This window comes from Narcine bancroftii, chromosome 5, assembly GCF_036971445.1.
Source record: "Narcine bancroftii isolate sNarBan1 chromosome 5, sNarBan1.hap1, whole genome shotgun sequence".
Lineage (NCBI taxonomy): Eukaryota > Metazoa > Chordata > Chondrichthyes > Torpediniformes > Narcinidae > Narcine > Narcine bancroftii.
Window position 1 is genome coordinate 246,908,956 of NC_091473.1, and position 25,331 is coordinate 246,934,286.

Genomic DNA, 25,331 nt, shown 5'->3' on the forward strand with positions numbered 1-25,331 from the left:
ACACAGTAAAGATTTTGAAGCTACAGTAGGCTGGTGCAAATGTTTCACGAACAGGAAAAATCTGGTCTTTCAACAAAAAAAAATTTGCAGAGAAACTACCAAAAGATCTTGATCATAAAGTTGTAACTTTTCACCAGTTTATTATACGTAACCAGCAGAAACACCAGTTTGCATTGGCAAATATTGGAAACATGGGCGAAAGCCATGAATTTTGACATGATGGGCAGTAGAACAGTGGAATGTAAAGGTATGAAAACTGCAAACTGCAAGTACAGGCCATGAAAGGACCAGGTTTACTGTGGTGTTATCGTGCATGGTCAACAGGACGAAGTTAAAACACATGGTAATCTTCAAATGCAAACTTAAACCTAAAATAAAATTCCTAGCAGGTATTTTTGAACATTTTCATGAAAAAGGAAGGATGGATGAAAATGGTGTAAAACTATGGATAGACCAGGTGGTGGAACAGCTGGCCAGGTGGTTTACGCAAGGAGTTTGCTGGTCTGGGATATGTTGCATAGCCACATATCTGAGAAGACTAAAAGTAGATTAGCACTAAATAATTCTTACATGGCTGTAATCCCGGGTGGTTTGATGTGTTTATTGCAAACTCTTGACACCTGCTTGAATAAGCCATTCAAAAACCATGTGCATGAAGAATGGAATACAGGTATTCCCCAACTTGGGACTGAAGGATTGGTCATATCTCGAAATAGACGCAAGTCAAAAGCAAACTTTTTAATCAAATGTTGTATTTGACAAGCTATAACGGATACAGAGGATGTAAGAGCCCAAATGTGCACACTTTGCTAGTCAGTGTCCCGGGGTCTTTAGGCTGTGTGTGGCCATTTTGACATCTGTGCACATGCGTGAGTCTTCAGTTGGCGCATGCACGGTGGGTTGGCATACTGGAGTTCATTTGGTGTATGCGTGAGAGTTAAGTGCCCTGACGATATTGATTTCGAGCCCTTAATTCTCTCTTAAACCAAACTCCAATACGTGAACCCACCACACATTCATCAACCAAAGTCTCGAATGTGCGCATAGGAATCAAGATGGCTTCTATGGACCCTGGGACGCCGACTTACAAAGTAAGTATGCACATTTGGGCTCTTTCATGGCCTGTATTCCTGTTCTAGTTTGTCAAATACTACATAAACTGTGTAAATTTTATATTTTATTATATTTTTTTTAACTTCAGTCGTATGTGTTGATGGATGTAAGTCACATAGGTTGCAAGTCGGGGAGTATCTGTCCATAGATGACAAGTGCAGAAAAATTGTTTAAAAATGGCAGGACAATATGTACTGCATCACCTGATGTGCTGTGTGACTTTGTGCTCAAAGCATGGAATAAAGTGTAAGTAGAGACTGTAATAAAATTGTTTAAAAGTTGTAGTATCTCTTATGCAATTGATGGTATGGAAGATGATTTATTGTGGGACACTGACAACGAAGCTGAAGCTGCCTCATTAGATACAGACTGGGACCCGTATGTTGACTGTTTAAACAGCAAGAGTATGGATATGCCAGCTGCCATCTTTGCCTCAGACGGTGATAGTGATTTTGAAGGATTCTAAATGTTTTTCAATGAAAATTTGTGGGTTTTTTTTGGTTTAAGGGTCAGCGTCCAGCTGCTTTCTTTTTAGCTGAAATTAAGATCTCAAGTATATTTAGCGTATAAGTCAACCCCCATTTTTTTTAAAGATTTTTGAGGGTTTCAAGACTCAATTTATATGCCAAAATATATATGTAGCCAACCTGATCAAGATGACTACAGTCCAGGCATTCTTCCCTTGATGTACAATCCAATGGGAGAACATAGGGTTCAGCTGATCAGAGAAAGTGTGGTTTACTCTGAAGTTCGAGTCCTTTAAACTAGATGTAAATGATCAGAAAACAAATTTTGTAGAAACCTATTTAGGGAGGTTTTTTTTGTAATTATCCTAAATATTTGGAATGGGTTTAAAGTGGTTGTTTAACTAAAGTATTTTCCTTTTTTTATAGGCACAACACAAAGATCGTTTCATCCAAGAACGCTATGGAAAATATGACATCAGTGACCCATTCCTTGCTCTGCAAAGGGACTGTGATTCAATCCATGATGGAAACCTTATTGATAAGCAGCCTGTGTGCACAAATCCATTATCTGTGCTCAAAGTGGTGATGGCACAATGTAAGAAGATGCAAGATCGAATGCTATCCCAGCTGGCTGCTGCAGAGAGCAGGCATAGGAAGGTATTGCAAATTGTTATGTCACGTATTACAGCATATTGTAGGTTATTCTCAGTACAAGAAACTTCACAGGTTAGTGCAACAAACAAATTAGGATGTGTTAAGCAAGCACAACTGCTTTTTTGAAGAGCTGGCACAGTCAGAATTAGCTTCTTCTACTATGAGCCCACGGGCCCTTCCGGCACACAAGCCCATATACCCAAATACACCAATTAACCTACAATTCCCGTACGTTTTTCTTTGAAGGCTGGGAGGGAAGCAGAGCACCCGGGGAAACCCACGTAGATGCAGGGAAAACATGCAAACTCCTTACAGACAGTGCCGGAATCAAACCAAGGTCGTTGGCACTGTATTAGTGTTGTAACATCATTATGATTTATGATTTCTGCATCTCTTTGTCACCTATTTATGGAAATTAATCTTATTGAATCTGATTCTAGGTCAAATGCATATGAAAATTAACAAAAGACCTTTACTCATGAAACGATGTTTCTATAAAATGTATGTTCTTCCACCCTCTTACCATGCATTTTCATGGTTTGTCTTCGTTCTGGTAAGCAAGTAACTTACTCCCAGCTTGCCTTGATCACTCCATGCAGACTTGCCTGCAAGCATAGCATAATGGGGGATGGTGCTTCTTGTATGCTATTTTTGTAACATCCCTGATTGCTAGCACATTTGCTCCCTAATAACCTCCTTATTCCTGTTGCAGAAATTAGACAAAAGCAATTTCAGAAAATAGTTTTCTTAAGTGAGGCTTGTCAGTTTTGACAGTATTAATTCAGGATTGGCACTTGATATATTTGGCACTGGAACATCGTTACCATAATCAAAACAAATAAAATTGCAATTGAAAGAACTCAAATAATTTTTGTGCATTGAACTTCTTCCTTTGAAAACATCTTGGCAAAAAGATGCACAGTCATATCTAACTGGAGGAAATCACACTGGAGAGTTGGACTGTCATAAAGGAAAAAGCTTGAATTCTCCGTGTATAAAATTGGCAGGATGAATGTTGAGTTTTTTGTGACCTAGCAATTTACTGAAGCAATGCACAAGAAAGTATTTTTGAAGTGCAGTCATTGTAGTGGAAGGTATCAACCAATTTGCCACCAGCAATGTTCTTCAGACAGTAATGTTGTACTCTAAATTAGAATTATTAAAGAGTAAAGTTGGCTGGGAACATTGGGACAACTTCCCAGCATTATCTTCACATTTTCTCCTGTGGATCCATGGACTTTATCTAACTTTTATACATGTAGATTCATCCAGCTCTAGTTAAATCAAATTGTGCAATCCCCTACTGTGGCGTAAGCTATGCTGATTTCTGTAGGTAGTCTCTTAATAATAAGTTTGAATGTTGCTATAATTTTAAGTTCAAAGGAAGAGAAAAAAGTTGCATTCAATTATTAAGACTGAAAATTCATTTTTCATGGCTGTTTTCCTTTAATTATGTGCATCATACATTTACTGTAAGTAGCATAACCCAAAAATGGCACAATTTGCTGCAAAATATTGATGGTGGAGATTGCATTTGTAGGTTGTGGATTAATCCTGAAGGCAACACTAAAATGTACACACGTTCATGTATAATCAGGCATTCTGTTATCTGGGAATCAAGCTGTTGGTACTGTTAATGCGAAGGAGAATACCTCCAGATAGAATTTCAAGTTTAAATACTTGCCGCAATATGCTCCAAGGCAAAACTGTCCTAGATCATGATCGCAGAACAGTGGACACATTTTCTTTTAAGTAATTTTGTGAAGATGTGTATTTTTTTTTCAAGCATAGTCAGGAAACGTAAGACATCTGTTTGGCCCAGGGCTAACAGAATGAAATATTCTTCAGTCTAGCAGCAATAGAAGAATCTTCTCTACCCTCCAAAAAACTGCTTGCTCAAACAGAAAAATGTGATGTAGGCCATTCAGCCCAAAATTAAATTAGATTATAGTTGTGCATGTCACTTCCTGCCTGGTTCCATAATTAAAATAAAATCTATCAGCCATCAGTTTAAATTTTTTTTTGTAGTATTTAGGTTTGTCCCTGTCTGAAGAAATGTATGCCATCCCCTCTCATATGTAATGGCTTATTTTTGATTTGGAGTCTTCAAACACAGGAAAATACTTATCTTTGTCTCCCATATGAACTCATTAAATCGTTCTGCTTAAACCTTTAATCCTCTTGAAATACAAGCCCATTGTGAGACCTATTATAATAGTTTTTGTTTAGGGCAGTCATTTAGACTTCACAGATTTCCAAGTCTTGATATTCTTTTGTCCCAGAGCACTCTAAATGGAACTTAACCAATTCTTTTATACAGCTTACAAAATAGAAAAAGATTCAAATAAGGGACCAACTTTACATAACTTCTACAGTCCACTTCTGTACTTAAATGCCTAAAACTATCTGCTACTTCAGATTTCCTATCTTTTTCTAGTTTAAAAAAAATCCCTGCTTAGTGGTTACACATTTATTTCATCCCATTTTCTTTACATTTAAAAAGAATCTTCTTTATTTGCCCAAACACAACCTAGTCTGCAACAAGTAAAAAAAATAAATGTAACTAATTTCAGAAATCTGTGCATAGTATTGCATTGTCTTTGAGAATCATACCCTCTTCACCCAACCTCACATTCCTGTAGCCACTTCCCTCTGTAACTGCAGAGTGCAAAGGTTGTCCCTACATCTCCTCTCTCATTTCCATCCAGGATGACAAATAGACCTTCCAGGTGAGGCAGAACTTCACATGTGTATTGCCCAGCCTGATCTACTGCATTCAGTGCACAAACAGAGATGGGCTGACTGCTTCGCTGAACACCTACTCTCTGTGGGTCTAAACTTGAGGTTCCTGTAGCCAACTATTTTAACTTCCCCATTCCCCTATAGTTCTCACTGCTGCCATCAGGAAAGAAGTATGGGTGCCACAAAACTTGCATCACCAGGTTCAGGAACAGCTGCTACTCCTCCACCATCAGACTCCTCAACAACAAACTCAATCAGGGATCATTTAAGTTTTCTTAATTTCGCACTTTATTTTCTTTCTCTCTATTGCACAGTCAGTTTGTGTACATTTGTTTACATGTACGCTGTGTACAGTTTTTTTGCACTACTATTAAGTGGTAATTCTGTCTGGCCTGCAGGAAAAAGAATCTCAGGGTTGCATGTGATGTCATGTACGTACTTTGACAATATATCTGAATTTTAAGCTGTGTGTGACATGTCTGCCCTCGGCCTCATCCATTGTCAGGGCAAAGCAAATCGTAAACCTGAGGAACAACACATCATGTTCACGACAATAATTTGTGATTCTGAATAAGTCATGAACTACGATGTTTTGCGGCACCAACACAGTGCAAACATTTACATTCATTTTTTTTAAAGTAGTGCACAAAAAGTAAGGCCATGTCTTTGGTTCATTGATCATTCAGGAATCTGATGGCAGCGGGGAAGAAGCTGTCCCTGTGCCGCTGAGTGCTCGTCTTTGAGCTCCTGAACCTCCTTCCCGTGGCCTGGGTGGGGGGGGAATCTTTGGGTATAGAGGCTGCTTTTGTAAGACATCACCTCATGTAGATGTCCTCAATGGACTGAAGTCTAGTGCCTATGATGTTGCAGGCCGAGTTAACAACCCACTGGGGTGTTTTTCTTGTCCTGAGAATTGGCGCATTCATACCAGACAGTGATGCAAGCAGCCAGAATGCTCTCCACTGTACACCAATAGATGTTTTCGAGAGTCTTCAGTGATGTATTACACCTCACAAAGTATAGCTGCTGGTGGATCTTCTTCGTGATTACATCAACATGAACAGTACAGATCCTCTGAGATGTTGGCACCCAGGAATTTGAAGTTCTTGACCCTCTCCACTATGCACCACGTCTTCTCTTCCATCTGGGAATGTGGCGAAGGCATACTGAGGGTTCGCGTGCCTCAACTCCTCTTGATCCACCAGCGGGTCCGCTTTGTGGGATCTGCAGTGCTTCCGGAGGAGAACAGGTCCCAGTGTCATCATCCATTTAGGCAGCACTGAGCCCGTCGTGGCTTTCCTTGTGAAAGAAAAGATACGGTCATGTAGGGTCATGTTAGTGGCAGTACACAACAAAGAACGTATAGCGTGTAGGGCTTCTGGCCACACTTCTTGCCATCTAGTCCTCGATGAGGACTGGGTCATGTTCTCCTGACTCATCCCTAAAGTCGACAATCATCTCCTTGGTTTTGTTAATGTTTAGCACAAGGTTATTGATGTGACGCCACTGATCTATCTCCTTCCCTATTCGTTTTCTCATTGACATTTGCTCATTCCACTCGGTCAGCCTGAAATCTAACAGCAGGAACATTGATATTTCTAATTTTAGGTAACCCCTACCCCCATCTGATTCCAATGTTTCCATCTCTTCTTTACTGACTCCTCTACTTCTTTCTTTCTCTCTCTCTCTCTCTCTCTAACTTTTGTCAACACCCCCTTCCTACTTGTTTCTCCCTCTACCTATCTCTCCACCTCCCATGCCTTGCTCAAGATTCCAACGTCTGCAGTTTTAGTGTTTCTCCATTGTATCAATATTTCTCTGACTGTTAAGTAAAATCTGATTGTTGCTTTCACTTTTTATTGATTAGGTTCTGATATTTCTGTGGCAAGTAGAATTTTGTATTTTGCCTTTTAGTGACACTTTAATTGAGTCTTTTAGTGACCAATGCCAATCAACTGATACAGTAACTGGTTTAATTTTTGTAACTTTATTGCTAAACTTAAATTCTGCCTCCTTATCTGACATTAAGTTAGCGGCTAATTTGATGTGTTCTGAAGATAAGATATGACAGTAATATTTTGAGAGTACTCTATTTTAGATTTGCATTTTAATGTTCATTTAATGCTGGAATTTGCAATGGAATAAATACTGAACACATTGTTCTTCAATACTTGCACTCAATTCATAAATTTGTGAAGATCATTTGAAATAGCCAATAATAATTATAGAATTTTGATATGTTCACTGAGCAGAGGTGATACAATCTTCAGCCCAAGTGGATGAGCAAAAGCAGCAGCAAGTCCAATGAGTAGCATAAGTTTATTGTTAACTCCATAAATACATTAGAAAATCTTACTTGCTGAAGCCACACAGGTACATAGGTACACCCACTTCAATACTATACATTAAAGTACCACATTATGCCAAGACAGAAAAAGCGATGATAAATATAAAAAGATAGATAAACATTCACTTTTGCAGTTAGTGGCCTTTCAATTCTGCAGATAAGTCTTATGGTGGTCCTGGGCTGGTTTAGGATTAGTGTAGAAAGGGGAAGTTTTAGAGTCTGACAGCTATTGGATAAGAATATTGTGAGATTCACTGTCCCACATCTGTGAAACAATTTTTTCTGACCAAACAAACACTCTGCTCAGTTCCACCAATGCTGAAAGCAACCCTAATGGAATAGCAAATGAGTAGAAATTTATCTGCTACAGATATTTTTAACTGTGAAAAATCTACCTGATTTTGATGTGACGTCCGTTATCTCAGAATGGTGATGGCATCCAGTGAGGTGAAATATCACACTGGTGCACCAGCAGGTATCTCTCTGACAACTGAAACCTGAAGCAGAATAAAGGCAGCTTCTTCTTACAAACTTAGAAAAATACCCTGCAACCTCAACCACTTTTTCAGCAATAGAAGGGAGTTGAAAAGAAAAAGATCAGGTTATGAGATTGTTAACTGTTCACTGGACATAGCCATAGGACTCAATATGATTGCAGTCACAATTCCTGACCCAACCGGATCAAAGTGCCCAGTACATATCTAATTATGCCAAGATTCTCTGTAGGATTTGGATCGAAGCATTTAGCTGATGTTTCCAAAATTTCAAAGGCATTTAATTGACTATAAAGTGTACTGCACTGTAAAGTCCTGAAGACATGAAAGGCACTTTAAGAATATAAATCCTATTTGACAGTCACCCTGCCATATCACAGTTAGAGATTAAATGCTTAATTTTATAAAATGTACTCAAAGGCAAATTACACTGTTCGAGATTTCTATACAGAATTGATCATACAATAACTGTTTGAGATTTCTGTACAGAATTGATCATACAATAACTGTTTGAGATTTCTGTACAGAATTGATCATACAATAACTGTTTGAGATTTCTGTACAGAATTGATCATACAATAACTGTTTGAGATTTCTGTACAGAATTGATCATACAATAACTGTTTGAGATTTCTGTACAGAATTGATCATACAATAACTGTTTGAGATTTCTGTACAGAATTGATCATACAATAACTGTTTGAGATTTCTGTACAGAATTGATCATACAATAACTGTTTGAGATTTCTGTACAGAATTGATCATACAATAACTGTTTGAGATTTCTGTACAGAATTGATCATACAATAACTGTTTGAGATTTCTGTACAGAATTCATCATACAATAACTGTTTGAGATTTCTGTACAGAATTGATCATACAATAACTGTTTGAGATTTCTGTACAGAATTGATCATACAATAACTGTTTGAGATTTCTGTACAGAATTGATCATACAATAACTGTTTGAGATTTCTGTACAGAATTGATCATACAATAACTGTTTGAGATTTCTGTACAGAATTGATCATACAATAACTGTTTGAGATTTCTGTACAGAATTGATCATACAATAACTGTTTGAGATTTCTGTACAGAATTGATCATACAATAACTGTTTGAGATTTCTGTACAGAATTGATCATACAATAACTGTTTGAGATTTCTGTACAGAATTGATCATACAATAACTGTTTGAGATTTCTGTACAGAATTGATCATACAATAACTGTTTGAGATTTCTGTACAGAATTGATCATACAATAACTGTTTGAGATTTCTGTACAGAATTGATCATACAATAACTGTTTGAGATTTCTGTACAGAATTGATCATACAATAACTGTTTGAGATTTCTGTACAGAATTGATCATACAATAACTGTTTGAGATTTCTGTACAGAATTGATCATACAATAACTGTTTGAGATTTCTGTACAGAATTGATCATACAATAACTGTTTGAGATTTCTGTACAGAATTGATCATACAATAACTGTTTGAGATTTCTGTACAGAATTGATCATACAATAACTGTTTGAGATTTCTGTACAGAATTGATCATACAATAACTGTTTGAGATTTCTGTACAGAATTGATCATACAATAACTGTTTGAGATTTCTGTACAGAATTGATCATACAATAACTGTTTGAGATTTCTGTACAGAATTGATCATACAATAACTGTTTGAGATTTCTGTACAGAATTGATCATACAATAACTGTTTGAGATTTCTGTACAGAATTCATCATACAATAACTGTTTGAGATTTCTGTACAGAATTGATCATACAATAACTGTTTGAGATTTCTGTACAGAATTGATCATACAATAACTGTTTGAGATTTCTGTACAGAATTGATCATACAATAACTGTTTGAGATTTCTGTACAGAATTGATCATACAATAACTGTTTGAGATTTCTGTACAGAATTGATCATACAATAACTGTTGAATCTATTGTCATGACGAGAAGGAATGACTAAAATGCAGGAATTAAAATTGAAAGTTGAAATGCTTTTTTTTCTCTCTCTAGGTTATCCTGGACCTGGAAGAGGAGAGGCGAAGACATGCCCAGGACACGGCAGAAGGTGATGATGTGACCTATATGCTAGAGAAAGAACGCGAGCGACTCACACAACAGGTGCAACAAATTTTAACCTTTTTGTCCCCTTTGAGTCCTTTGAATACACACATCCCCATTTATTTCTACGAACAAAAATTCACAGAATTAGTATTTTGTTGTTGAACCAGTAATGTATGTGTTCCCATTCATTGCAAACAGCTGATTTATGATGTCCTGGAATTCCTAGATTTATTATCTCAGGCAGTGTCTGCAAAGAGACATGTTTAATGCATCAGGCTAATAACAATCCATCAGATGGGAGAGGTGTGAAGTGTGGAGGGAGGCAAGAGAAAAAGAAATGGCTACTTAACAAGGCAAATAAGACTGTAGAGCTATCAAGAGGACATCTTTGAAAGTATAAATTCTCATCTAACAATGTAACGCAAGAGGCTGTTTGGTGCATTTGGTTCATTTTAACTCCCAACAAAAGCCATCCCATTAGTCACATTTCCCCTCCCCCCACCCCTTATTTTCTATTACCACTGCATCTTATGTTCCCAACATGTGTGCCTCTTTCAGAATCAGAATTTATTGTCATGAACAAGTCATGAAATTCAGTGTTTTGTAGCACCATCACCATGTAAACATTCATATAAACCACCATACAACAATAATTTTTTTAAAATGCATAAAAAGTAAGGCAGTGTCTTTGGTTCATTGATTATTTAGGAATTTGATTGCAGTAGAAGCCGTCCTTGTGTTGCTGAGTGCTCGTCTTTAGGCTCCTGTACCTTTTTCCCAATGGTCGCAGAGAGAAGAGGCCATGGCCTAGGTGGTGGGGGTCTTTGAGGATAAAGGCTGCTTTTTTAAGACACTGCCTCTTGTAGTATCCTTGATGGAGTGAAGTCTGGTGCCTGTGATGTCGCAGGCCAAGTAAACAACCTTCTGGAGTTTTTTTTTCTTGTCCTGAGAGTTGGTGCCTCCATACCAGACGGTGATACAACTAGCAAGGAGGCTCTCCATGATACACCTGTAGAAGTTTATGAATCTCCTCAAATACCTCACAAAGTATAGCCGCTGGTGACCCTTCTTTATGATTGCATCAACATGGAGGCAGGCTCAAGAACAGATCCAGGAATTTAGATACCTCACAAAGTATAGCTGCTGGTGAGCCTTCTTTATGATTGCATCAACATGGAGGCAGGCTCAAGAACAGATCCAGGAATTTTTCTTTCCTACACTAACCCCATCTCTTGTCATTCCCTGAATATACAAAAAAAAATTATCTATCTCTGTTTTAAATAAACTCAATGGCTCAGGATCAGTGTTGGAACAGGAAATATGATTCCTGCACCTACGTTGTTAAGCCTATGCAAGAATTTTGAATGTTGCTCTGGGATCACCTGCCATTCCCTTTTACTGCACTCCCTCGCTGCCAAGTAAATCCTTTGAGAGTCTAAACTCCTGGACTCTTTATAATTACAGGAAGAGGGCACGGATCTTTGAAAAGCACTTTAAATAAAGGATGACAACACATGATGGTAAACATTGTACTTTTGTTCAAAATAAACTCATTCCCCTGGAGGAAACTTGTAGTTATAACTTGTAGGTTCACTCTCATGAACCTGATTTAATAGCTCTAGGCAACAAATATTTTCAAAAGGTTTGCTTCCTTTAAAAAAAATGGGGATTATGAAAGACAACTTCAAGCTGAACACAAAGATAATTCAGATTTACTGAATCACGTAGAAAGTTGGAGAAACTGCAAATTAACTTTAATTGAATTTAGCATGTTTAATCGCATTATGATGTTGGCACATTGTGTTAGTTCAACCGACCTAAAAATATTTGCCACTGCTTTTCGTTTGTACTCAGCATCTGACACCTCTCTCGTGTCAGGGTCCAACAATAGTCAGCCAGCACTGATGGATTCCGTTTGCCCTGATACCACTTTTCCATGTCCTGGTGAAGCCTTTCACCACGTTTGTCTCTGACTGCACCAAGATCAGCCAGGAAGACATCCAAGTCCAAATGCAGAAAATGAGTTTTCAATGACATGCTACATTTAAAGATTTCATATGCATGAAACGTGTTAAAAATATGACAGGAAATCACAAAAAAAGACTATATCTAAAAAAAAAGGCAGCATGTGATAGAAAAATTTAACGTGATCAGCAGCGCAAAATCCATAAAATATACCCAAACGTGTTCAGGAAGCCAAATCTTCGTTGTCCAGCATAGTTAATAGTTTTGGATCTCATTGGTTGCTCTGCAACTGGAACTCTGAATCTGTGGCAATTTTTTATAAATTGGGTTGATGTGGAGCCAACTGCTGGCATGGCACAGACTCAAAATCTGTACCAGCAAAGCAACTTTACCTGTGGGCTTGATTTTTTTTCATCATTCTAACTTGAAATAAATCACATAACTTTCATGAAGATTCCAAAATTCTAATCATGTTTTTATCTATACTACTACAGGTGAACTTATTATTGCAGTGATTTCTCTTTTGTTAAAAAACCAGACAGCATGGTCGGCAAGGTGTCACAATTCTGCTAAATAGAAAATTAATGTAACAATATACAGTGCTGGAAATACAAGGATACGACACTAAAGGGTGCAAAGAAACTTTGAACTGTTTTATTTTTGTAAATAATTTATCGTGGATGAAGTCTATTTTTGGAGAAATATATGGCCTCCTTCTAGGCCATAAGAAAATATGAGCTCCGAGAATACAAAAGAACTGCAGGGTGGTTAGTCTAGTGGTTTGGACAACACTAGTGACCTGGGTTCGAATCCAGCACTGTCTGTAAAGAGTTTGCATGTTCTTTCTGTGTCTGAGTGGGTTTCCTCTGGTTTCCTCCCACCCTTTAAAACATGTGAAGGTTGTAGATTAGTTGGATGGCATGTGCTCATGGGCCAGAAGGGCCTGTTAACGTCCCATATGTCCAAAAAAATATTTAGTAATGCATAATTTAATGGAAGTGCAAAAGGGCAATGGAGGAATCTGATAAAGTTTTAAAACTTTTATCGATAATGCATTGAGATGTATAATAATCTGTCATGCATCCTACAACTAATCTTCCAGTCCTATGCTTGAAAGGAACCCTGGTCACAGAGTGTATGGACATGTCCCACTGTTAAAACTCTTTTATAGCTTGTTCATTTTCATACTTTTCTTTCTTGTAAGTATTCAATTTAAAATTATGATATCCAGCTTTGTTTTTAAAGACCAGCAAGTATCTTTTGTATACGAATAAGCAAATGTGTAACATCCTTGAGTTTATAAGTTATTTTTATTTAGAAAATCCTACTTTATTATTGTCATTTTACTAAACTCCTAATCCAGCTGTTCCTATCCCTCTCCTTGTTTTACTTTGTTTCCACCGACATTTGAAACTTCTCTGAAATTGTCTCAATTGCAAATGAACAGAAACAGCTGTGACTTGCATATCTTTTTAGATGCTAAATTGTAGTCTCATGGTAAGTTACAGGAAAGCAACTTCACTTTAAATTACAGATATTTGACTAATAATTTAGCCTTCAGATTGGGGGAAATAAATGATTGCCATAAAATATTTTTCTTCTTCTGTTTCTTACTCTAACCTGTGTAGCTGGAATTTGAAAAATCACAGGTGAAGAAAGTGGAAAAGGAGCAGAAGAGGCTGTCCACACAATTGGAGGAAGAACGATCGCGACACAAGCAGCTAACCACAGTGTTAGTAAAGGAATGCAAAAAAGCCTCTAATAAGACAGTAGAGGAAGTTCAGAAAGTTGCAGAGCTAAAATTAAAGCTCGAGAAAGAGTTGGCAAGGAACAGTAAATTGGAGGAGGAGTTGGCCACCGAGAAGAGACGAGCCTTGCAGAAGGAAGCCCAAATGGAAAAACAGCTCTCTGAGTTGGACATTGAGAAGGAGCAGTTGAGGGCGAAACTAAATCGTGAAGAAAACCAAACGCAAGCTCTCAATGAAGAAGTGGAACGCTTGAAACAAGTTATTGAAGAGCTTAAAACAGTGGAGAATGAAGCAAGCTTCCTGGCCAGCTCATCCTTAGGGGCTGGGTCTAATAACAGCAAGTCCAGCCAAGGAGATTTTCCCCATGTGGAAGTGACAAACAAAAGTGATACAAAATCAGGACATGGCATACCATCTAAATCATCAACTCTTATTCCACATCTCAATGGCCATTGTGGGACCCTTAAATGTAATAATGATAATGACCAATCTATTGATGAAAATGGAACAGATGTCCCTTCCTCAAATGAAAACAAGCCTGTTTCTCCCACTCCAGATCACGTGGTTGAAAATGGAACTGCTGCCGTGACCACTGGATTGGCACCACATTTTACTGGTGGGCATTCCCCTTCTCCGGGCAACACTGTAAGCTCATCAGCCGCCTCCTCAGTATCTTCCTCCCCGTGCTCGTCCCCTGTGTTAGCAAAACGACTAATTGGTTCAGCAACCCCTACTACCAGTTTCCAGTCCTCCTACCAAGCTGGGCTAAATCAAAGATTTCATGCTGCTCGATTTAAATTCCAAACTCAAGTAGAGCAAGATCAACAGACTGGTGTCTTACAGAGCCCCCCCCCAAGGGATCTATCACCCACTACTTTGGACAGTTCAGCTGCCAAACAGTTGGCTCGTAACACTGTCACCCAAGTCCTTTCTAGGTTTACAAGCCAGACCACCACTCTTAAAACTACAAATAATTCCCCCTTTGGAACAGACTATCGGCAATTGGGCACTTCAACAAAGACTCCAACCAGTGATTCCAGTCATTCACCCAGCTCCAACAAAGCCTCTAGTCCACAAAGTCCACTGATACCTGGAATAAAATCGCCGACGACATCCAGGGTGGATCGAGGAAATCCTCCACCAATTCCTCCCAAAAAACCTGGCCTTGCACAATCTCCAGCTTCACCACCTCCTCTGGGGAGACCATCCACAGATGGTGGACCATCCCATATCGGGCTTGCTGCTAAAAATGAGTCCAGTGCCTCCAACTCTCCACAACCTCAACGTTTCTTTAACTGGCGTGAAACTGGGAATCAGGAGGATGTTTCATCAAAAGCACCTTTGGACCATGGTTCAGTGGTAAGCACAGAGGATGATACTGAGGGTGCAGTTCCTGTTGGGCCAGTGGCAACACAATTGAATGAACCAAATCCTGCAGCCTCCATGAAGCTTTCAGCAGTTTCCACGGATGTTTGTAACACCACAATCGACCTGCCAAACACATGTGGAATGGATAACAGTTTAATCGCACCATCCAATAAAGAGATTGATATACTTCTTCCAACCAGTAGTTAAGTTGTGAAAAGATCAGAAGTGAGTTCATGTCTTTTTCTTCTAATTCCAGAAAATTGCAGTTTCTGAACAGCAATTATTATTTTTAGTGCATTTTGTACTAGTATGATATCCACTTGGCTCTGCATTATTTTACAATCTTTAGATGGTAAATTTTAACTTCAAGTTAGTGTTTATATTTACCTTTCAGTCCTTATGTCAAAGACACTGATTTTTGCTTAAATGGGAAATTAAATGAATTTTTTTTTAAATTAATCCCATTTAATAAAATAATGTTCAATATTAGACATTAAATGGATATTCCACAGTGGTGAGAAATTCCACCTCATATTAAAATGGTGTTTTGTCTATTCACCATAAACCAATGACAATGACTTGTATTTGTTTTCACTATCTGTAACCTGCAAAGTTGCAATTGTATGTGATGAAATTAAAATGGGAGGGGGCTAGAAACATAGGAACGTAGGAAGTAGGAACAGGAATAGGCCAAAAATGGCCCATCGAGCCTGCTCCGCCATTCAATACGATCATGGCTGATCTGAGAAGTCTATAATTTGAAAATCTGTTTAGATTCATTTTCTAGCTTTAGCCAGCTTGCATGTCAGGAATGGTGACAGTGTTTTTAAAAAAATCCACCAGGAGTCGTGGGGTTTCCCACTGGTTCATGAGAAACATTTTCTGACAACCACTTCGGTTGTTATCATGGTAAACAGGATGGGATGTGTAATGGTAGAGGATAGGGCGAAACCTATGATAACTTTGTTTCTTGTCGCATTACAAACTATTTGGGCCTTCATTACTGTATTGCTCTGATTAATTACTGTGTTAGTAATTAAGAAATGTCCTATTTTTGTTCCTGCATTGAGTACATTTTAAATGCAATATAACCTGTTTAGTGAATACTTCAATTAAACTATATATTTATGATACGACATTATCTTTGTAGTTACCCAAGTGACCTCAGGAGCATTTGTAAAGGTCACTGGTCTTTATATTTTATCTGGGATTTAAATTACTAGAATAGATTGGTGATTTATGTATTTTAATGCTCTATTTCTCTTGTTTGATTCCTTAATTGTCAAGTACAGTATCTGCATATCATGTCAGTGGGAGTTGTGAATACTTTTAACAATAGGTTCAAATATTTCTTTGAGCTGCAAGTAGCACAGTCAAATAGATTGCTCAGTGATCAAAGCAACATGGTCCTGTTGTATGCCTAAGCTTTAAGGGATCATTAAACTTTATGCCATACAGATTATATGCAGTTTTGCACAGTAATAACAGGCTTCTAAATTCCAGTGGTTTGTTTAAAATAAATGTTCCATACAGCTGGAAAACAGCAATGTCCAATGTACAATAGTGAGGTGAAACCTATGGTATACACTAGGCATACTCGACAGTAAATATAAAATAATGCTAATGAGTTTATTCTCATACATGTAATACAATGTACCTATGCACCTAAATTCTTGCTCCAGCAAAACAAGTATTTATGTTTTTTAAAAAAACACACATCCCTAATAGTACATGTTAAATTACCCCAGTCCAGAAAGTTGTTTAATGGATGGAGGGCCTGTTCCATGTTCTATACATTCAAAATGACTGTGTTAACACTTAATCTGTCATTTAGATCACCTATTCTCAACATTTTTTGGCTATGGCCTCTTAGGATTCTGTTCAAAGTTTATGCCCCCCCACCCCCCCTTCCCTGTGAAGCAGTCAAGTTATGTTTTCTTCCATATTTCTCTCCTACCAAATTAGACTTCAGATTTATTGTCAGAGTACATACATGAAAACCCCGAGATTCTTTTTCCTGCGGGCTCGGCAGAATTACCACTAATTGGTAGTGCAAAGAATAAACTACACAGCATAAACATGTAAATAGATAATGAATGTAAACAAACTGTGGAATACAGAGAGAACAACAAAAATCAATAGAGTCCTTAAATGAGTCTCTGAATGACTTTGTCGTTGAGGATTCTGATGGTGGAGGGGGTATAAATTATTCCTGAACCTGGTGGAGCGAGTCCTACATAAGCTACATAAAAAATGTATTTTAAGTGAGGCAAAAAGCAAACAAGGTTTTTACTTAAATGTGCTGTGGTCCCCGTTGAGAATGGCTGATTTAGATTACTGAAATTAGTTCCATTTATAAATTCAATAGGGCGGCACAGTTGGCACAGCGGTTAGTGCAACATTATTACAGCGCCAATGACCCGGGTTTGAATCCAGCGCTGTCTGTAAGGAGTTTGTACGTTCTCCCCATGACTGCATTGGTTTTCTCTGGGTGCTCCAGTTTCCTTCCACCCTCCAAAAGGTACTGGAGGGTGTAGATCAATTGAGTGTAATTGAGAGGCACAGGCTTGTGGGTCAAAAGGGCCTGTTACCCTGCTGTATGTCTAAATAAATAAATAAATAGATCCAGTCATTTTGAATGTATAGGGCACAGAATAGGATTAGGCCCTTCAGCACACTATATCTGAGCTGTACATGATACCCAATTAGCATATTTATGTATTTATCTAGAAGGCCCTTAAGTTCCAATATCAAATGTGCTTGTGCCTCTACTTCTGGCAGCCTGTTCCTAGTACCCACCATTCTATGTAATAAAAAATATGGCCTATACATCTCCTTTAAACTTCCATCCTTGTCTTAAATGCATGCCCTCTCTTGACATTTTTCCCCTGGGAAAAATTCTGACTACACCATCAATGCCTTTCATAATTTGACAAACTTATTAGGCCTCCCTTTGACATTTTAGAGAAAGCTCCCCAAGTTTGTCCAACCTTTCCCTCATCCCCTCTAATTTAGGAATAATCATGGTCATTTTTTTCTGTCCCCTTTCCAAAGCCTCCATATATTTTCTGTAATGAGGTAACCAGAATTCTCCAAGTGCAGCCTCACCAAAGTCTTGTACAGCTGCAACATAACATCCTTATTCTTGAACTCAGTGCCCCAACCAATGGAAACAAGAATGCCATACCCATTCTTTACCACACTATAAACTTTGCTTGGCCAGTTTCAACAAGCTTGGGACCTGGACCCTCAGATGTTACTGCACATAAGTGATTTTAAGAATCCTGCCATAAACTGTGTAAGTTTGACCTCCCAAAGAGCACTTGTCCAGATTAAATTCCATCTGCCTTCTGCCTATATTTTTACCTGATCTTCATCCTGTGTACTCTTCGATAATCCATAGGTTAGAAAGCTGCAGCACAGAGATGTGATGAGCCTTTACAAATTCCAGTGAGAACTTATATTTTGAACTAGTTCTGAGTCACAATCTTTGTTCCTCATTCCTTTTTCCTGCCAGTCTTCCTTGAGTATGTGCAATTCAGGGGAAACAGTCTGGTTCAGCTATTAAAATAGAATATTTGAAAAATGTGCAGCGTCCCTTTCACATCTTTGGCAGACTGCTCAAAGGTCTTCAGCTGCATCGAATTACCTTGAAATACAATAAATGTCATTAAGGTGCAAATGATGACCATTTTAATTTTGCAAAGCAGGGACCCACAGACAGTAGTAAAACAAATGTTCTGTTAACATTTTCAGATATAGCATTATTTGCTACACTCAATATTGCAAAGGCTATGGACATAAGACTATCAGAAGACTCACTAATCCATTTTAACCATCTAGCAACATGGTTAGTGTAGTGGGTAGTACAATACTATTCCAGCACCAGCAGGCCCGGCTTCTAATCCCACCCTGTCTGTAAGGAGCTTGTACATTCTCCCCGTATCCGAGCATCGAAACATTATATTTCCAAAGAAGAATAAGTTCTTCAAAAGTCTAAGACTTTTTTTTTAATCTGTTCTGCAACTACCATTTCTTAATTAGTTCGACCCCAGCGTCTTAGCACACTTGTGGGGGACAAGAAAGGATTGTAGGTGATTTCCCCCTGCCTCTCTTCTGATAGCAGCATTTATCAACACTATTGAGATACAAAGCCAAATCCCAAACCCACATCCATGTTCTTCCAGCCTTGCCTCGCTGCAGAACCATCTTAGGTCTAAGCTTGATGTATCTTAATATTCTCAATTAACTTGCCGGCTTCTGAGACGTGTTGACAAATTCAGGGATTGATAAGTGAATGAGAGAAAATAAATACTTTATAATAACATTCTTGAATGAGTTCAATCAATGTTAAATGAATCGTGTTTTTGTGACTTCCATTTGACTACACTCATAATTGCTCCCTTCCAGGTCATCAACCATGCAACTGTGCTACAACTGCTTTGTAGGTAAATTACACCTGAATGATGATTTAGGTCACCGAATAACACATTATTATTTAATGCATGGTCAACATTAAGATATCAATATGTTGCGTATTTTCAAAATTCAGTGGCACCTTTTAAATTAATTTTGAAGTACTTCTTTTCAAAAGGTTGGGTGGTGGTCACATAATGATAGTGAAATTAGGGTGATATCACTGTGAAGTGTCAATAACACCAATTAAAACAGTTGACTTATCTTGTATATGAATTGTAAGTTAGGGAACTTTCAAAGGAGTGGTTGAAGTTTTGCCTGATTTTAGGTAGGCAGACATTCTATTAACAGTAAATCTAGATCTCAGCTATATTAACTAATAGTGGAACAAAGAGAGGCTGAGTAAATTTGGAACCAATTTCAGGAATACTTGGGACTAAGGTCTTAATGAAAATAATTGATTGAGGAACTATAGACTAGTTAACTGCAGGTTATACATGCTTGTTTTCATATTGAAGAATTGACAGTTCAAATTTTGTCATGTAATAATACAATGAAAATGTAATAAACACAATATACTTCAACTTTTGTCTGCCATAAGGCAGTCACCATGTCCATTGCCCAGCACACCTAGCAATAGGAGAAAGAGAAGCAAAGAGAGTTGCTTCAGATATACTGAGTGTTCGCCTCTAGTGCTCCCAACAGCCCCTGCAGCCACATACACTCCTGTTCAAACCATCAGCAACCTAAGCTCCAGATCCAAACCTCCAATATGATCAGGACGCTTTCAGTGCCTGAGGCCCTTTGGAAACCCTTCTTACTGTCAGCACCCTCTCAAATCACAGTTCCCATGAGCCAATCTCCAGCAGCCTGCTGTTGAGTCTATCGCTGCTGTGGACAATGACCCTGTGAGGTCGTTTCAACGGGGGGGAATGTTCTTCCCGTTTCTGGTCCCCTGCACCAGTCTGCTGTTCCCCCAGAGTCTTCAGCCCCTCATGGTACAGGCGCCACCATTTTGGGCCCAGCGGCAAAAAAAAATTAAATAAACACCGACTCCTTTAACAGGCCATTTCTGATCCTGTCAGGATCAGGACCAAACAATAGGACACTGCAGACCAGCGCTGTTTCTCCCAGGTGTGCACCAGCGGACGTGCTGCTGTTTCCGCAATATCATGTTAATTTTATAGAAATGTTAATTAATTTCTGAGTATAGTATATATAGTGGCTAAAGTAACCATGTGTCTATTCACAGGTAGAGCCTGGAAATGAGTTGCAGGACAGTGAATGCTTCTGATATTTCAAGCTGGTAAAGATTGTGCAGTTTATGGAGGTGTTTGGAATTATTTTAATTGCTTCCTTAAAGGTGCCTACGGTGGTTAAGAAATTGTTTCTCTTTAGGAATTTTTTGGGGGGGGGGGGGAGGAAAGATTCAGATGGCATGATGTAAATGAAAGAGTGGTATTGGCAGTAATGTAGGTTTGGGAGAAAGAAAGAATCTTGACTGATATAATGTACGTGTTTGTTGCTTTCTGCAATAAATTACATAACATTATGCTTAAATAATAATCCTTTATAGTTATTTATAGCTTTTTTATAACAAATGATTTTCACAAAGAGCAATTTATATGCACACATTTATTAGAATGAGAAAGAGAACTCATAATGATTCAAAAGAAACAATTGTACCAATTGACAGAAAGCTGGCTAAATAGTAGTATGCGATTCAGCTAAAAATTCTGCAATAGGGAGACTTGTCCCAATTATATTAGGACTATTCAAAGTTTGGACTTAATAAGCAAAGGATACTCGAGGACACGAGAGAGACTGCAAATGCTGAAATCTAGACCTGTTGGAGGCAGTCAACAGGTTCAGCAGGCATTAGTGGGAGAAAAGGAATGATCAGCATTTCAGGATGAAGGGTTGTGAGCCAAACCACTGACCACCTTTTTCTTCCCACCGATGTGCTCGACCAATGAGTCTGCTCCAGCAGATTGTGTTTTGCCAGAGACTTGTTACTTGTTGTTTTGAGTCATTTTAAATGTTAAATTAACAGTGTTGTGTTAATTGAATATTCTCGTGTCATTCATAAAGGACCGCCGTTCATTTATGGTAAGTCCATGGGCAACAGAACATGAGGAGCTAACATGAATCAGTGAAGTTGGTTCATGAATTGAATTAATTCATCCAATTAATTAAATCCAACTCTGAGGGGTAAAGTTTATGGTGGTAATGTGAATTCCTTCCACTATCTGTGTAGCAAGATTTTATGATTCTTGTAAATCTAATTACTTTATTAATACCATATAATTACAGATTGCTTGAAGTTCATTTAAGATAAATCATGAATTATAATTCTTGATTTTTGATAAGTAGGAAGAAATTGACTGCTCAATTGAATAAAAAAAATTAATATTAATTCATGATTCCTTATTTCTCCCAACACTAGATTTAAAATCTATCAGAGCAGATTAAACTTGACCTGTTATTTTCAAGTCTTGCAGTTTATCTCATCAACCGCATCCCACTGAAAACACAAAACTTCCAATGTTATCTCCCCTACACTTTGTCAGCTAAGTTTATCCAAGTTCTTTTGATAATTATTCTCCAGATTGAAAAGAATGTTCCCCTCTTTGACCTCAGTACTTCCCAAAATAGATTATGAAAGTTTTTTTTTTAAAGAGTATGTCATTGTTTCATATATGGACAGAAATAAAATCACATTTGATAAGTTAAAACTACAGTGCAGAAGAGATTTTGCAATTTCCTGCATCTTGTATTTGTGAGTTGATACATTTATTAAAAAGCAAGCAATTGACATATGGGCATGTTTGACATATTATTTTAAAAGAAAAATAAATACAAATGACTATTTGAAATGTTCTAACCTTTGTGTTCCCACCACAAAAGCCAGTTTCTTTGTGATACGTAGTGTGTACCACCTCAAAAAAAAAATGTATACACCAATTTACTGACACCTGCATCATATACACTGCATCCAAATACTCTTGTGTAGGTTTCCCTTGTGTGGATTAATCTTGGCCTCTGTATCAAATTTGTTACTGGCACAAAACAACTCAGCTAATTGATGTATGCACCACGTCAGCATTCAAGACTGATACAAAACCCACAGCACAGAATCCTACCTGAAACGTTATCATATGCATTTATTTAATATTAGCTGCTTTGTGTTTGATTTCTACTGTAACTGCTGGGGCATTTGTTTTAGGAGTAGTTACTTTGCTCTCGTAAATTAGAACTACTCCTGCTTTGAGGGGCGTGCATTCAATTTTTTAGTCTTAATTTACTAAGTAATATGTTAATCATATGGATTTAGGAAATAATTTTTGATGCATATGTATTTTTTTGAAATGTGCTTCATCTTTTTCTGCTCTTTTCCATTTTAAATGATATTGCCAAGGTTTATTTGCAACACTGTAAGGGTCTTGACAATCTTAATATTTATCAATTTCTGCATCTGTGAAATGATGATTAAAGACCCTGTAGTGTTCACTATTTGCATTATTGTTTGTGAATAATTCAAAAAATTGGAAGTTTTTTGGGAGTATTAAATAAAGGGGTGAATCTGATCATCCACCAGCTTCATTCAGGAATCACTAACCTCAGCTTTCCTCTACCCAACTCACAAGATGTTTGCACAGTTGGTCAAGACCAGAGTAACTGAGACCAAGAATCCCTATCTCTTGCCCTAAATGATCTGATTGATCAAGTTTCTAATAATTCCGTAAAGAATAGGTTACCAGCCAGGATTTAAGTATCCGACGTGTTCGACAATTACTGCAATAGGATTTGGTCTGTAGCATCCAGCCAGTTTGGATGATGTGGCATGATACTGATTAAATCAGTCTAAAAATTATACTCGTGAGAGGCGGGGATTGGGAGAAGGAAGTGGGCCATGTGTCCATCTGTATGGCAATGATAAACCAATGTACAGATTGCACTTCATATGCATCACTGGGCTTTTATATCGGCTTTTGAAATTGTGTTTTAACGTTGCTGCCTTCTTCATTGTAACACGAGGGCAACACGGCCTAGTGCTTGCATCTCACACCATGATTCATTGGACCAATAAATATTCTGATTTTAAAAACATTCATAACTATATATTAATAATTTATAGGCTATAAAACTGTTTTTGATACCATGGAATCTGTATTTTGTTCCCAGACATTCAATGTACTGTGTAACTGAAATGCATGTAAAGGGATGATTCTTTTTGAATTGAAGTGACAAACTTCTAAATCCAAAGCTGCTGTCTAGTAGGACTTTGTTTATACTGCTGGGATATTTTAACTAATTCAAAGTGCAACTTCTAAGTGCCTTTTGAATCTGCATGTTGTAAATTTTAAGAATTCATAGGAATTGCATATGTTCATATTTGATTGTAATTACCAATAATAAAAGAAAATAAGATTCGTACAGTGAAGCCTTGCATCTTATTTACTTTATCTAGTCAACAAAAGATTTGGAAGTCAAACAGAATATTGTTACCTATCTACTAGAGATGATTGACAAGCACCCAATCATTCTTCCAATGCAAAAGTGGATCCTAGAGTTTGAATTTGGTTTCTTTGTTATGACCATAATAAGAGGTGGAGCGGGGTGAAGACTTAAAATGGCTGACAGCAATGTTCACCTTTCAGACTAAGTGGAGGTATTCTCAAAGTACCCGTCTCCACTTGGTTCCTCGAGTGCAGAGGTTCACTTGGTTGATTACTTTTGGATATTAAACCTTTTTAAGCTTTCCCAAATCAAGTGGAGGGGTGGGGGTGGTGGAGTTTGGTTTGTGTGAAAACGTCTCACATCCCTCAGAACCATGTATGTTTATATAAGATGGCTCCTCATCCAGATTAGATCCTTCTAATCTGCCAAGAAAATAGACCCAAACAGTCTAATCTCTCTTGATAGTGCAAGCCTCTTATTCCAGGAATTACGCTGGTGACTCTCCTTTGCAGTGTTTCTAATGTTCCTCAATCCTTTCTCCAACAAGATTCCACCACATCTTCCTCTTCCCTTTCAGGATTTGGACCAGTCCCTTCATGTCTTCATGCCTCCCTCCATTCCTGCCAATCCCTCTCTTCCAGACGTCTCACTCACTTGATTTCTCATTCACTCCATTGGCCTTTCCTAATAACTCAGCACCATTTTTTTTTCAGATTTCCTGCTCTCTACATTAGATTTTTGATATTGAATTATTCTGATGTAAGCTGGAAAATAATTCACTTATTTTCCTGCGATTATTGAATATCCTATATAAAACGGGTTGTAACCCTGTTGAAAGAACCAGCCTTTCAGATGAGATTTTAAATCAAAGTCCCGGTTCCCATTTCAAGTGAATGTAAAATATCAAAGGTACTATTTTACTGACAGGAAATTGAATTCCTCTTCTTCCCCAGACAGTATTTATCACTAAAACCAAACACGCTATTGTTTATAGGATATTGTTATTTGTCGGAACAGTATGCGATATTATAACAAGAAGGGGGGATTCCACAAGGAATTTATTGGCTTTGTAGTGCTTGTGTTTTATGGAAGGTGGTATCTAAATTCAAGTCCTCCCTCATTGTATAGTGTTCTGGAGCAGGATGACTCCAGACGGTCTCTGTTTTAAAGGAAGTGGTTTCCTGTGGTTAATGTTTGTCAGGCAACAGACCAAGGTCAAGGATACTCAAACTGGCCTCACTCTGCACTTCTGGCTGTAGTGAATTGATCTTCCAGTCAGAATCTGCAGTGCAGTAATTTCTAAATTTTAAATGCAGTAAATTACAAACCACAATGGAAACTGTAAAGTGGCAAATGAAAGTTTTGGTTGAATGGAGTAAATGACCTTATAATAGGGATTATAGTAGGTCCTATACATTTCCTCTGCCTATCAAAACAAGGAACAGCCCTGCTGAGCATGGAAGATAT

The 25,331-nt window shown here is 37.9% G+C and overlaps 1 protein-coding gene across 10 annotated transcripts in view; it reads left to right on the plus strand.

Moving 5' to 3' along the window:
• cttnbp2nlb (CTTNBP2 N-terminal like b) overlaps window positions 1-25,331 on the plus strand; it is a 92,755-nt gene that overhangs the window by 53,507 nt on the left and 13,917 nt on the right. For 4 of the 10 annotated variants that reach the window (XM_069941967.1, XM_069941966.1, XM_069941963.1 and 1 more), the window contains 4 exons: window positions 2,007-2,237; window positions 9,856-9,963; window positions 13,500-15,212; window positions 20,656-23,842. In XM_069941967.1, coding sequence (XP_069798068.1) covers window positions 2,007-2,237; window positions 9,856-9,963; window positions 13,500-15,194 — 2,034 coding nt within the window. In that variant the 3' untranslated portion in view covers window positions 15,195-15,212; window positions 20,656-23,842. Of the gene's footprint in view, window positions 1-2,006; window positions 2,238-9,855; window positions 9,964-13,499; window positions 19,436-20,655; window positions 23,843-25,331 lie in introns of those variants that run through there. The other 6 variants (XR_011358495.1, XR_011358496.1, XR_011358493.1 and 3 more) reach the window with 6 other exon arrangements.